This window comes from Chaetura pelagica, unplaced genomic scaffold (genome assembly GCF_000747805.2).
Source record: "Chaetura pelagica isolate M959 unplaced genomic scaffold, ChaPel_1.0 scaffold123, whole genome shotgun sequence".
Classification (NCBI taxonomy): domain Eukaryota; kingdom Metazoa; phylum Chordata; class Aves; order Apodiformes; family Apodidae; genus Chaetura; species Chaetura pelagica.
The window spans coordinates 9485168-9499864 of NW_009953295.1; the positions used below are offsets into that span (position 1 = coordinate 9485168).

General features: G+C 40.4%; 1 protein-coding gene across 1 annotated transcript; it reads left to right on the forward strand.

Moving 5' to 3' along the window:
• The first annotated feature begins 4387 nt into the window (after nt 1-4387).
• Nucleotides 4388-14039, forward strand: SLC10A2 (solute carrier family 10 (sodium/bile acid cotransporter), member 2). Its single transcript, XM_009997972.1, has 6 exons — nt 4388-4809; nt 8412-8530; nt 9671-9759; nt 11881-12056; nt 12648-12805; nt 13906-14039. The coding sequence occupies exons 1-6, from the start codon at nt 4388-4390 to the stop codon at nt 14037-14039; spliced, it is 1098 nt and encodes a 365-aa protein (XP_009996274.1).
• The last annotated feature ends 658 nt before the right edge of the window (nt 14040-14697 follow it).

Below are 14697 nucleotides of genomic sequence, written 5' to 3' on the forward strand. Positions count from 1 at the left end.
GCAGGAATAGGCAAAAGACACCAGTTCACTTCACAACACAGTACATAGTCCATCTCACCAGTTAAGCAGCATAATCTGTGTGAAAAATAGACAACAAAACAGAAGCTGTACAGCCCACTACCCCTGACAACTGTCTCTGAAATGCTGCTTTCTCTGAGGAGGTCAAGGAAACTAACAAGGAGCAGCCAAATTTGAGGTTGTCGATCTATTTTCTCCCATGAGCCTGTATGTGGTTTAAACCCCAGAAGCACACTGTGAAAAGAAAACAAGCTAGAAGGTCTGAAATCCAGCACTCCTAAGAAAGCTGCCTGCCTACTTGATAGTACTGTCCTTCCTGCAACATACTGAGATTTTAACTGTGTCTTTAAATATTTCAGTGTCTTGGATGTGGTTTTAGATCCCTAACAACACACAAGGATATTTTGAAATATCTATTTTTGGCATTTGTGCTAAATTGTGGCATTGTTAGCCTAAGAATAAGCTGAATTCAGAAGAGATCAGGTTTTTTCCAGAAATTATTTTTTTGTAACCTAGGATTTTTTACAGCTAGCTGCTGTACTAATGATTTGGAACCATCCCCTTTACAACAGAGGAATAAAAATGAAGGCAAACCTAAGCAGTATAGCTTAAGTTTATACAACCAGCTGGCTCACAAGTCCATCCAGGGAAACATTCCTGTATGTTTCATCTGTCCTCAGTTGAGCCCAAATCCTGAGCATGAAGGTCTTCCCCTCCGCTACATTTCCAGAAGTCAGACTCCAAGACAAGAACTGGACACTATTATCTCTCAGCAGAGGCTGGAGACCAACAGCAGAGCAACAGCTGTTCCTGGGGATGGCTTCAAGCACCCCTTCACAGCTCAGACACATTCTTGGCAGCGGGAGACGGGAGGCGAAAGCAAGTTCTGTGTGAGGCTCTACTTAAGAAATAGCCTCTGTGAGTTAGACCCACCACCTCCTTTCCCAAACCACCCATCCTGGGTTCTCACAGCATCACAGATGTTTACAGGCCTAAGAAAGTCACCCCAGGGCCCAGGACTGGTTGGTTGGAGATTTTTAAATGTTTCAGCAAAAATTTTAGTTTGAACAAGAAGCAAGTTCAAGAGCAAATCCAGACACTGATACAGGTTTTATAGAAAATGTTAATACAGGCATTCTTTTAAAAATTACTAGCCCTTTAAAAGACTTGGATTGAAAAATTTTGTTTGAAAGAAAGCATAATAAGAAGAATAAATTTGCTGCTCAAACAAGATCCTATAACCTTCTCTTCCTTTCATCTACTCCTTATTATCTTGCTTGTTGTTCTATTAGACATATCATAATCACACAGATGGGGCACTAATCATGGGCTAGGAGCTGCCAGTCGCCTGGGAGGATAAAGCTACTCTGACATTATCCCATCAGGCACCTAACAGTGACTTAGGAGATACAGCCATTTAGCTGACCCCGTTGTAAAGAAACAGGTGCCATCTGAGCATGCTGGAAAATCCTTTCTAATGCAGTCAGCTCCTGCTATACGGTTCACAGTTAAAAGTATATAAATAAATAAATAAATAAATAAAAAGATATATACAGCAGTGCCTGTCACTTTGCACACTGAGGTTAGGCACAAAATGCTGAGGCTTTCAGTAAGAGTCTTGGTTGCTGAAGATAATTATGGCTTAGGATGTTACTCTAGTAAAAAATATTCCTGTAGTGAAATTGAAAAATGTTTGGAGGACATAAAAATTCTTCCCTTGAAAACGTTCCCAATTTTGGAGGAAGCCTGAGGCATAAACCTTTGACCAACCAAAAGATTCAAGGATTTTGGTAGGCTTTCAGAAACTTCAGACTGAGATTCAGATGTGCTGTATAGTTAAAATTATCCCAGCTTTCTAGTGTTTTGTTATTGTTTCTGTTGCTGCTATTGTTTTGTCATAAAGACCTCATCTGGGTGCTCTTCTGCCTTCTTTTGATCTTACAGAATGTCAGTGGCACAAAGTTATTGTGCCACACTTATTTAATGCAGGAATATTTGCACAGCATCCACCTAGTACAATGATAAACACAGTAAAAATATTTAAGTGCTGACTGATCTGTGGTGTTTTCCCACAGGAAAGCATACATGAGAGAAGGACATGAACTCAGGCAGGGGAGAGAGAACAGGGATGGGCAGCAGGAGGCAAATACTTCAAGGACTCCACAAAGTTTCTCTGGTCCCAGGTGAAAACAAGGCATGAGCTGTTTCATACGCACTGCTATTGCTCATCCTAGAGCTGTCACACCCCAGGAGAGTCCTAGGGCAGCTGCTCTTCCTTAGCCTCTCCTCCCCTGTGAGCCATGATATGGCAGAGAGCAAGGAGACACACCAAAGCCAAGCATGAGATATCTGTCTCCCAAGCTTCATGCCACACCAGCCCAGGTAAAAAAAAAAGTGACCAGCACCCTTCTCCTGCAGTATGGATGCTGAGCGTGTTGCCGTGCTGAAAGGGACAGGGTCAGCTTTGGCTGGGTACCACAGCTCCAAAGCGGAATGATGGCCCTCTGCCCTGCTCCTCACAGTCAGCTCAACAAACACCTCTTCTTCCTCATCTGCCCTCACCACCCCACGCTCCTACTCTCATCACCCATCATTTCCAGCACAAACTGGAGTGAAGTGTGACTGCACCAGCTATGCCTGGCTGTCCTGGTTTGAGCCAGGATGAAGCTATTTTTCCTTTTACTGATTTTTTTTTTCCTTGAGTAAGCTTTCTTTTAACTAGTCACAGGGTGTTCCAGCTAGGAATGATAACAAACAGTGGAATGTTTTTTTAACTGCTGAGTCTCCAAGGTCACATCTTCACTCTGCCGGCTCAGACACTACGGGGAGATCTATGCCCTCCCCGCCTTAGGAGGCTGAATTAGACAGACAGCAAAATTGGCCAGAGATATTCCATTCCATGTATCTACGTAAGCTCAGAGGAAGGTCAGAGGTCATAGAAGACAACTTCCTTCCTTCTTCTTCTCCCCTTCTGTTCTGTCCATGGCCAGTGTCCGGGAAGGACTCCGTCCATCCATCACCATCAACCCTTAGGCTCGAGGTCTCCTGACCCTTGTAACTCTGCTCTCTCTCTGGCAGCTCCGGGACTTTTCAGGACTAGTCACAGCTACGGAGAGTGTTGTGGGAGTTGCTGGGGTAGGAAGAGACAATAGGGGTTCTGTACATTTCCTGAACACATTTGTATATAATTGTATATATTTTCTTTTATCATTGGTGTTTAATTAAAGCTATGTAGTTTAGTTTTCAATCCAGAGCATCTCTCCTAATTCTCTCTCTCCTTCCCTACCTAGGTAGGAGGGGATCCAAAGTATTGTTGTCAAACCGAGTCAAACAGTGACACTGACAGAAGGGGCCAGGAGGACCATAGACCTCCACACCACCCAAAAAAACCACATCACACTGCTCCTTGCCCCCCTCCCTTCCCTTCTCCTCCCTCCCCTTCTCCTCCCTTCCCTGGATGATGAGATCAGTGTACAGGTAGACATGACCAGGAGCAAGGCTAGACACAAGCAGGAAAGAGCAGCCACCAGCTGGTCACCTGGTGCCCAGCCTAGAGGGACATGGAGATGTCAGGGCAGAGTTGATTCTCTACGTGCTGAAATAAATAATACAGGTGTCCTTTTATCAGACTGCATCAGGAGAAACCCTGCAGCCAGGGATCTTCACCATCTTCAGGATTATGTGGAAGCCAAGAAGGAATCAGAAAGATGACTTAAAAGTTGCATTTAGGAGCCAAAATTGACACAAATACGCATGCAGTTTTGTGGTAGTTATCACTGTACACCACTCACAACTTCTACTATACTAGAAATAGGACCAAATGAGGATCCCACCACATTCAAATGAGCCTGTGTGTCATGGTGAATGCTGCATCATTTAGGAAGAGTTGCAGCTTCAAATCCTAATTCAGCACCTCTCCTCCTAGTTTCCTGTTTTTTGGTCAGATCTTTCCACTCCACAGACCCCTGTAACACCAGTGTCAATGCATAAATGAGAAGCTCTCCCTATAGCATGCAAGAAAATCAAAGAATGAAGTCTAAACTTCTTCTTCATCCTGTGATTCTCATTTCATGTATTCAGCTTCACCAAAAGCCTCCCTTACACTAAATATTAACACAGCAGTTCTCTTTATGTAGGATTCCTCATTATCATACAAATAAATGATTAACTGTCCCCACACGGAGCAAGTGCAACTTTTATAACTACATGAATCAGCACAGTGCCAAACCCTTCAAGAATAGTAACAGTGTTCAAGTATTTATTGCACTTCATTGCTTCCTGGATCATTTAAAAGGAATCACTGACAAACAAGCATTTACACAGGCTTGAAAGTCTGTCTCGGATGTACTGAGCGGTTCTGTATTTCAAAATGCAGACATACCTCCTTTCCCAGCAACTTAATGCTGGGTCTTTGGCAAAAAACTCCACAGCTTGTTCAGCAACTGCTACTATTTGCAATGGCACCTCTTGTGTGTTACCAGAAGATAATTTTAATGAAACTTTGAGCATAATTTTAAGTACTGTTCTAACAATCATGCTGGCTTTGGTGATGTTCTCCATGGGTTGCAATGTGGAACTTAAGAAATTCTGGGGCCACATAAAAAGACCCTGGGGTATTTTTGTGGGTTTCCTTTGCCAGTTTGGAATTATGCCTCTCACAGCCTTCTTGTTGGCCCTGGTCTTTGATGTGCTTCCAATTCAAGCTGTTGTGGTGCTGATCATGGGATGCTGTCCAGGGGGCACAGCCTCCAATGTCATCGCCTACTGGGTGGATGGAGACATGGACCTAAGGTAAGGGCAGCCATTCTCTAAATAATGTGTGTGTTTTTACAGTGTAAACTATATATTGCCCCCTTTTTTTCTTAACTTCCCATCCCACACACGGTGGAACTTTCCTCTTATAAATCATAGAATCATAGAATCATAGAATTGTTAAGGTTGGAAAAGACCTTAAAGATCATCAAGTTCCAACCCCCCTGCCATGAGCAGGAAACCCTATCACTAGACCAGGTTCACAAAACCTCATCCAACCTGGCCTTAAAGACCCCCAGAGATGGGATGTCAACAACCTCCCTGGGCAACCCATTCCAGTTCCTCACCACCCTTATAGTGAAGAATTTCTTTCTAATATCTAACCTAAATCTTCCCTCTCTCAGTTTAAAACCATTACCCCTTGTCCTATCACTACCTTCTCTGATGAAAAGCCCCTCCCCAGCTTCCCTGTAGGCCCTCTTCAAGTACTAGAAGGTTGTTATAAGGTCTTCCCAGAGCTTTCTCTTCTCTGAGCTGAACAGCCCCAACTCTCTCAGTCTGTCTTTGTGAATATATTTAGTCACTGTAATAGTATTAAATATAAGCAGAGTAGCAAACAATCCTTGGTTCATTCAAAATTAATGAGGAAGATAACACAACAAACTTGCGTGTCTTATAAAATATCTTTGTTGCACTTCTCAGACTCTGCAGAAAATAGCATTGATGAAAACAGCTAAAATTCTAAAGATTTTGAAATCTTTGTCCAAATTGTGATTTTGTTTCCCACAAGATCTTGGGAAAAAACAAAACAAAACAAAAAAAAAAACAACCACATAACAAGAGATTTTAGGGTCTGTATCCTGAGTACAAAATAGTGGCTGTGCAATAGTTCTTGGCTCAATGACCCTTGAAAAAGACCACTTGTGGAAAAATATTTTCCTACTTTTTCTGTTCTGTGCAATGAGTAAGCAGGCATAGATTATCTCTTTGGGAATTAATAAAAAATTAAAATCTCTACTCTCGGCACCTTCTGCAAAGTCTTCATACTGAGCAAGAGTTTCATAGGCTAAAACCCAGTGACCAAGGCAGTCCTGTGTTTTTGAGGCCAATGAAAAAACCCTTTGTGGTGAAGACTGAAAGTCTTGGTGACAGGGTGCTTTGAGCCCAGACACAGATATGTAAGGCACCTGGTACAGCCTAGGACATCAAACACAGAGGAGATGTGAACCCTACTCCTGATGCAAATTCCATCAGGGGCTTATTAACTCTAACAGCCTTTAAAAATTAGCCATCTTTTTATTTTTATATCCTGATTATTTTGCTCTAAAATAAACAGGATCATTTCTCTGTTTCCCACAGAGAAACATAAATCGGAGCTTTCATCCAATTTATCATATATCAGTCTGAACTAGAAATGGAAAAAATAATAGAAGAAAGAAAGATGTGGAGCTAGGGCAAAAAGACTAAGAATTTTAATATTTGTATCTTTAATAAGACATTTTTTCCATCCTTTGAAAATAGTGAGCTTTTCTGCCTCATACAGGTGTTAATGTAATACCAGCTTTCGAATTATGTATGAGGTCAGCTCTACTAATCACCAACTTCCTCACTGTGCAAGAAGAAAGACCTAATGATATCATGAAAGACCTATGATATTAGAAACTGTAAGACATTTAATTTCAATAAATATAGGTCTAAGAAACCACAGATGGAAAGATATCCAGCACAAGTCTGAAATTCTGTCCTAATCTTTCCTTGGAGGAATACACTGAGCTAAATTATGCTTTCTCAGCTCCATATGTTCAGAATCATTCCACTGAAATTAATGGTAAAAATCCAAATTGATGATGCTATAAATATGAATAGGGTTTATATGCCATTAAGTTGGTAGAGGGTGAAGTAAATTGAAAATACATATGAAAGGTTGTTCTTCAGGTAAAGACCTTTACCTTAAGAAGTCCGAGGCTTTTGCTCAGTACCTTTGTGACAATAATGTGGGGACCAAAGGATATAGGAGGTACAGCAGAGATGGCAGTGCAATCATCGCCAGTTCTTGATAGAAGAGTAACTGTGTAAGTAGCATGGCTGGTTTCTGGAGCTAGCTCAGTATTATAGAAAGCCTGCTCATCATATCAGACAAGGTTTTATTTTCAACTGATAATGTTTTATGTCTATATATAACAAGCCACCATGATAATCTACAGTTCTGCTTCAAAATGTCCCAGTGAAATAGACCACAGGTTAGACCAGAAACTAATTTTCTACTGGTCAAACAATCTCAGGGAGGTGAAGTATGAGTTTTCATACCTTTATTAGTAACTCAGATCCAGATGATATCCTCTAAAGCTTTCCATAGGGACATCTGTTTTTGACATCTCCTGATACTAGTACTGTGACCTACTGCTCCTGAAATGTCAACTCCTCTCCTCCACAGATTCCTGGGGAGCTCCTGTGAGCACAAGGACTGGGCTAGAGAACAGGCAAATTTTGGAGCAGTGTGTAGGTATAGGGACAATAAGAAGGTGTAGGAAATACTGAGGTAGAAAAAATAATCTCATTTCTCCATTTGGGGCTTTATCTGACCTTGATTGTAGCCCATGGCTCTTTGTTCTGTATGTGTAGGAACTCTCTTGCCAAATACTCTTAAAAAGTTATATTCAATGACTCTGAAGTAAAGAATGATGGGAGCTAAAACTAATTAAGATATTCCTGTGGTTTCTGTATTAATTGTTCTAATTTCCTCTGGATCTGCCCAGTTTGTGGGATAGGGTCAGTAGTCCCTTTTCTGAGGGCAAACCAGACAAAAGAGAAAGCAGAAGTGAAGCTCCTAAGGAAGTTTCTAAGGTCTCTTAATTAGAACCCTCTCTCATTATTTTTATGTCAAAAGAGTGTGATTTGTTGGCATAATTCTATCTATTCTGTTCAGATTCTGAAAATTTCCTCCTTATTTTTGCTGTCTTGCCTTTTCCTCTTTCTTCATCGCTGCAGCAGGATGTCTTTTAATACAAGATGAGCCAGACCTGATGGTTTCAAACGTTTATATTTTAAAACAGAAATGTCTTTGCCCAGACCAAGGAAGCAACAATACTTATTCTCAGCTTCATTGACTAATTCGCAGAATCTATTCCATAGCCTAGAGCAAAACAAGTCAGAAAAGGGAATTTCATAGCATCACACACACAAGGTGATGAAATATATGTGGTTTATGTTGTTAAGTTTGGAGTGAAATTTTAATGCTCCAGAACGGCTCGTATACTGGAAAGCTCCATTTGATGTCCACCTGGCCCTGTCCAGCTTCCTACCCTCTCAGAAACCAGCTGGTCAGGCAGCACCCAGACAGACAGGCCAACAGACCTTCCTGACGGCCACCTGTCTGACTGCCTCATTTGCCCTGAGATTTACTGTTCTGTGGCTGCAGAACACATTAACATGTTATGTTCCTTTTTTAGCAGCATTAGCAGCAGAAGCCATTCCTTCTTCATTCCATTTAGCCTTTTTCTTACCTGTAATACAGGATAAATTGACTGTAGCCAGCAGCATTTCTTGCCCAACCTTTCATAGGCTGTTAAATTGTAATAAGGAAAAGAAAAAGACTGCAGACTAGCATGAGGTTAACTGTCACTCTAACCAATTCTTTGCAGCATCAGCATGACAACCTGCTCCACGTTGTTTGCAATGGGGATGATGCCGCTTTGCCTCTTTGTTTACACCAAGATGTGGACTGATTCTGATGCAATTGTGTTGCCCTATGACAGCATTGGTGAGTCCAATGAACCGGCACTTTCCCTTCTGACTCTCTCCTTTATCTTCCCTCTAGTAACAGCCATCTTGGTATCACCATCCTGCAGACTCATGAAAGAAAAAACTCCAGACTCTTTACAAATATTCATCCTCCTACTTTCCAATAACTTTCCTGGGAATTAGGTACCTAGATCACTTCTAGTCATCCACAGCTCTGCAGTGCAAAGACTTGAAGCCATTATCAATATGGTACCAGTATTTACCATGTGATTGTGTATGTTGTTCTTTATAAATGGTTTGGAGACCCATGTGGTACTGGGATAAGAATGTAAAATAATTTGTACAGGAATAGCTGCTTCCCCTGGATGAAAGTGTTTGTAGCAGCTTTACAGCACAATCCTGCAAAGTGCTAAGTGCTGAGGCTGTAATCTGGCAAAGTACTTAAGCACATGTGGATAATTAAGCAAGTGATTAAAACTGCTGAGTCTCTTTGAAAAGCTGCAATCTACATTGCCAGGAGTGGCTTCATTTGACTTCCTGTCATAAATCTCATCCAGCTACAAAGAGAAAATAGTCAAAGTATTTAGAAATACATGTTCCAATGCTTTGCAGAGCTGTGGACCTTGTGCTTATCAAATGCTGTTCCATGTTGTGCTAATCTTCAAAGCCAGCAGAGTCACTTTCATATTCTTCAATTTAATTTCCCATTGTTCTGGGGGGGAAAAAATCATATACGTTGCTTGTGCTTTCAAAATACATACTGGAGGGGGGAGGCCAAAACAAAAGAAATTCTAGACCAGTTGTTGATATGGTACAGTAGCAAAATACCTGAAAACAAAATTAACATTTAATTTAGCTACTCACTTCACAGGCTAGTGATGATCAGAACACGCAGATTTGTGTCTGCCTTTCTGATGCAGGTGAATGAGGATGTAGCTTAGCAGAATGCTAATTACTTCAACAGGCTTCCAAAGATAACAGACTATAGAAAAGCAAATGGGCAGGTGTGGGTAGAGTTTGTATGCATGCTCTGGAGTGTGGATTCCAGAAACATCTCCAAAGGCTTGCTCCATACCCCCAGCTGCTCTATATGGAGTCTGCCCTCCTGACACTGCGAACTTCTGAATGGTAATGTGGGCTTAACTTCTTCTTTTTACAGGAATTTCACTGGTCGCTCTGGTCATTCCTGTTTCATTTGGAATATATGTTAACCACAGATGGCCCAGTAAAGCAAAAGTCATACTTAAGGTACAATATATACAGCTGAAACATTAGTAATTATGGACAAATTATGGAATCAGGGCACCACTGAAGCATTATATTGTTATTCATAGTATTAGTATCTGACTTCACAAGAGCTGGGAAGTTTTCAGCAGAAAACAAGTGAGACATTGCGGAAATTTATTGCTTTCCCCCCGCATGAAAGTGCATGAGCTGCATACATTATTGGAAACCCTCATTATCTAAAGAGACTACTTTTGTCTTTGGCTGCAACTATGTTAGTAATCGAGTTCAGTTTATAATGTAAACTGAAATTGGAAGGAAAATCATTCAGGTCAACTGAATGCAGTTATTCTCTGCAAAATGAAAACATTCTGCATTAAAAAAAAACTTCCTGCCTTTAAACTAGCTTATCGACTTGGGGGAGGGGGGCAATTCTGAGTGTGATGTCAATTTGTATTTTAAAAAAAAACCAAAATTGAAAATGTTCCAACTGTTAAAAAAATCTAACAAAACTATCCACAAAATTCAAGATAGTTTGAGATGCATCAAAAGTGGTTTTGGCAAGAACCGTTCTCACCAAAATAATAATAATGGGAACAGCAACAACAACATGGTTACTTTCAGTGTTAACAGCAAACTAGTGATTCTGCACATTAGGTTTACATTTAAAGTGGTTGTCAGATGTAATGAGTACCCTTGGCCTTTGTTAGCCACTCTTAGTTAACATCTATGTTTTCTAAATTTTCTTAAACAAAATTCCTTGGCAACTGATTACTTTACTTATACTTTGTTATAAATTCTCTGCTCAGGTAGTATAAAACATAAATAAGGTCCTTTTAATTACAATTCATTTTCTTGAACTATTAGCTTATTGTGTTGTATTTTTAAATGCATTCACAACTTACTTATGCACTTGGATTCTGTTGAGTACTGGTTTCAAAACTTTATTATTCATGCATAAGCAGTTAAGAGAAAAGCATGGACCTGAACTCACAAGAAGAAATACTCTTCTTGCTCTCTCAGCAAAACACCGTTTCATCCTCTTTCTTTCTGAGTGGGTGAGCAACGCACAGTAGGGTCCCTTGGCAGTTTGCTTTATGTAGGATAATGAAACATTAAGTGTAGATTGAGCCGTACCTGTCAGGTTGAGACCCATGTAGTGACAAATGGAGATAAGAGCACAAAGAGAGTGTGCTTGGTGAGACAGAAGAGCTTGTCGTGGACAGACTACGTTTCTTCTTCCTTGGCATATGCAGTCAAGCCAAAGTACTTGTTCACTCAGTGCTCTTAAAAAGGCATCAGCCAAAGACTGATTCAGTTCCATGGAAATACAGGTTTTACCTGAGAAACAGATTTTCCTAAACTTAGCCCCAGAAGTCTGTTGGTGAGATCCCTGAGAACATATGACATAAGACCAGATGTTGCGCTTGGATATTGAGAAGAGAGTGAGTTATCACTTTGTTTGGCAAGCAGCAGTAAAGATCTCAACACATTCAGCCACAAGAAACAAGCTCAACTCCGTGTCCTATGTCTCTGTAGACATGCCATATGAGCTCACAGCCAGTTTTCAAACACAAATGCTCAGCCACATTAAAGATTTACTCCTCCACTTGGCAAATAATTCCAATCAGTAACAATCTAGTGTTTAGCTAGTGTACACCACACTAAGCCCCAGAGTGTACGTGCCCAAGAAACAGGGAGGAAAAGTACATTACACTAACTATTATACTGTCAGTTTCCCAACAACTCTGGGAAAATTTTCCTAATGTGTGCTCTATTCCTCGCTCACGTCACACCCGTGAGATTATTTTTAATCTCCAGCTCTAAGTACAACTATAGCCAAGGCTTCAAGAGACTAGTTTGACAGGTATCTGCTGTATATAATACACCTATTATAGCTGTGCCTTGATGTATATCTGCAGTCACACGTTGAAGTAGATCATACATTTCCTGTTTGGGAAAAATGGCAGCTATCTAATCTGTCTGCCTGCTGTGAATTATATTGCTGCAAACTTTAGATTTTATGTCTAATAAGATGTTTCAGTGACTCAGAGACACTCACAAGCATGTTTGACACTATGTTTGATGCCATTACATTTCATTGGGATCTCTTTTTCACCAAGTCCTTCCTCTTTCCCCTCACAGATTGGTTCCATTGTGGGAGCAGTCCTTATTGTGCTCATTGCTGTGGTTGGGGGAATACTCTACAAAGGCTCCTGGATTATCACCCCAAAGTTATGGATCATTGGCACCATATTTCCAGCAGCTGGCTATTCTCTGGGATTCTTTTTGGCCCGCATAGCTGGTCTGTCTTGGCACAGGTATAGATTTCTCTGTGATAAAGTCTTATTTCAACTGTAAAAGATTTTATTTAATGATTAATCAATGCTGAGAATGCTTCCTAAACATTATCTATGCTGCAGTCACTCATTCCCCAACCCTGTCCCTGGAATACTTATGTGTAGATAGAATTTTCTTGTGTACATTTTTATTTACAGATTCTGACAATACTATTTCTTTCAGTCTTTCATATGTCCTCCCCATGTCATGCACTTCAAAGGAAGGGGACAAAACAGACACGAATTCTAAGTGGGTTGCTACTGCAGTAAAATTTCTCATGAAGATACAGCAGTCTACAATTTAGAATATAATTACAATAGAGGGAGAGAGTTGAGTGACTGTTAGCAAATACAGCATGCATGGCTTGAAGGTGGAGCACAATCATTTAGAATTACTGAACTGCCATAAACTGTGTGTGTTCTGGTGGTAAAAATGGTGTGTTTGTTGACTAAGTGAGCTGAAGGATACCATATTCTCAGTTACTGTATGTTTCTTTTTTCATCCAGCTTACTAAAAAGCGTAAGGATGCACAGGTTCTTATTTCACCATTGTCTTTCTGTTATTCCTTTTAGATGTCGCACAGTGTCTCTGGAAACTGGCATGCAAAACACTCAGTTGTGTTCAACTATAGTACAGCTCTCATTCACCCCTGAACAACTTGAACTGATGTTTACTTTCCCTCTCATCTACAGCATTTTCCAGCTGTTGTTTGCTCTACTAATTTTAGGAGGTAAAATATATATAATTTCTAGTATAGCATTATAACTATCATTATTATTATCAGTCTTACTTTTAATGGATGTGGAGAAAACAAGAAGGGATAAAAATAAGCAAATGTAGGACAGTTAAGCATATAATGATCCACATAATTACTGAGCATTGCCACTGTGCTATGCCCTGTATGTGAGTGGAATATACAAGGCCCAGTTGAAGATTTGGAAGATGTCTTTTTTTTCAGCACAAGGGAGATCTCCAGCACCTGCAACCAGGCACATGAAAATACCTTCAGCACAGGATTGTTATTTTCCTTGGCTAAGGAAGAGCAAATGTGTCTTCTTCCACAACTCCAGGGTGCCCAGGCATGCAGCTGCACAGCAGTGTCACCCCAGCAGACATGCACAAACTCCCCCTCCCATCAGCTGTTGAGAGAACAGGCATTAGCTTCACAGCTAATGTGAGAAAATATCTTCCATTAGATGTAAAGGCCCCTTTTTCCTCCCACATCCACCTCTCATGAGTTGCCCAGCTGTTACTTCAACCCACCTATCGAGGGTTAGGGCCTTGTCCCCCTTGCTCATCCCTAAAACCAGCTGTGACCGTGTGAGGTGCCACTCCCAAACCAGCCATCATATCTGACACCAGAGCTCTGCCCCAGGGACTCAGACTGCAAGGAGTAGCTTCAACTCTGACCTCTCTGGCAGGCAATGGTGTGGGGACAGACAAACCACTTTGTAGCTAGCTCCTGCCAAACAGGACTTATGTAGAAGTAAGGGTCAGTCCCACAGCCCAGAGCCCAAAGGCTTCCCAAGCAAGACAAACAATATTTTTAAAAGTCACTGCACATGAACAGAGCACAAAGCTGTCAACCACCAAAAGTAAACTTAAAATATTTTCCTTGTTATTTTCTAAATGTAGGTTTCCAGTGATGAGGGCAGTTGACATAAAATAATTTAATCTAACTTTAAGTAAACCACCTGGAGGTGTTGGAATGATTTAGCAATATAAGGAAGGAAAAAGGAAAATGTTTTATGGCTACATGTTGTTACAGTGCCTTTTTCAGGCAATAGTAATAATTTCTTTATTTAATACTAAATATATTCTGATTCTCAGGCTACCGTGTTTACAGAAGACACCGGGTCAAAACAAAGGCAGATATTGAGAAAACAGAGGAAACAGAAGATTCAAAATCAAAGTCATCACATGCTAAAACAAATGGAGGATTTGTATCAAATGAGAACAAATAGACAATTACCTCTTTTCTCACCTGCTGAAAAGATATAAGATATGTGGTTGGGTTTTTGTTTGTTTTTTGTAACATGCTGTTGCTTCATGGAAATATTTAACAAAAGGAGTTCTGCTGATACTGCACAGTAAGACTTCAAAATTATTAACTTATGAAAGAGTTCTGCTTTGATTTTGAACATGGCTTCTGCCACAATTGTAGAATCTGTTTTTTGAAAATATTTAATGTTTTATTATGGCTTATTTAAAGAAAGGCAGAATAAACGTGAGCTGTTGCTAAAAAAACAAGCAGATATTTGCATTACCAACTCCAGCCCATGACTCTGCAAATCCAGCTGCTATTCTTAGCCCCCACGCCGAAGATAAATCTTGCAAAAGTGCCTGAGCAGCAACAGGAGTTGATATGGAAGATCTGATAAAGCTGGAGGACTTTCATTGAACATGATTCAACCATGAAATTGGAACAAGCTAATAATGAAATAAAGTTTCATTTAGGTCAGTCTGGGCAGACCAAAGGCATTGCTCTCTACTAATTGCTTGAAACATTAATTTATTCTAAAGCTATAATTTTAACAAGGGCAAGGTACCTTATGACTATTTTTTTTTTACCCAAAGTAATACAAAGTATCAGCTTTTAATCTTCAGTCTGGGTCTTTTAAG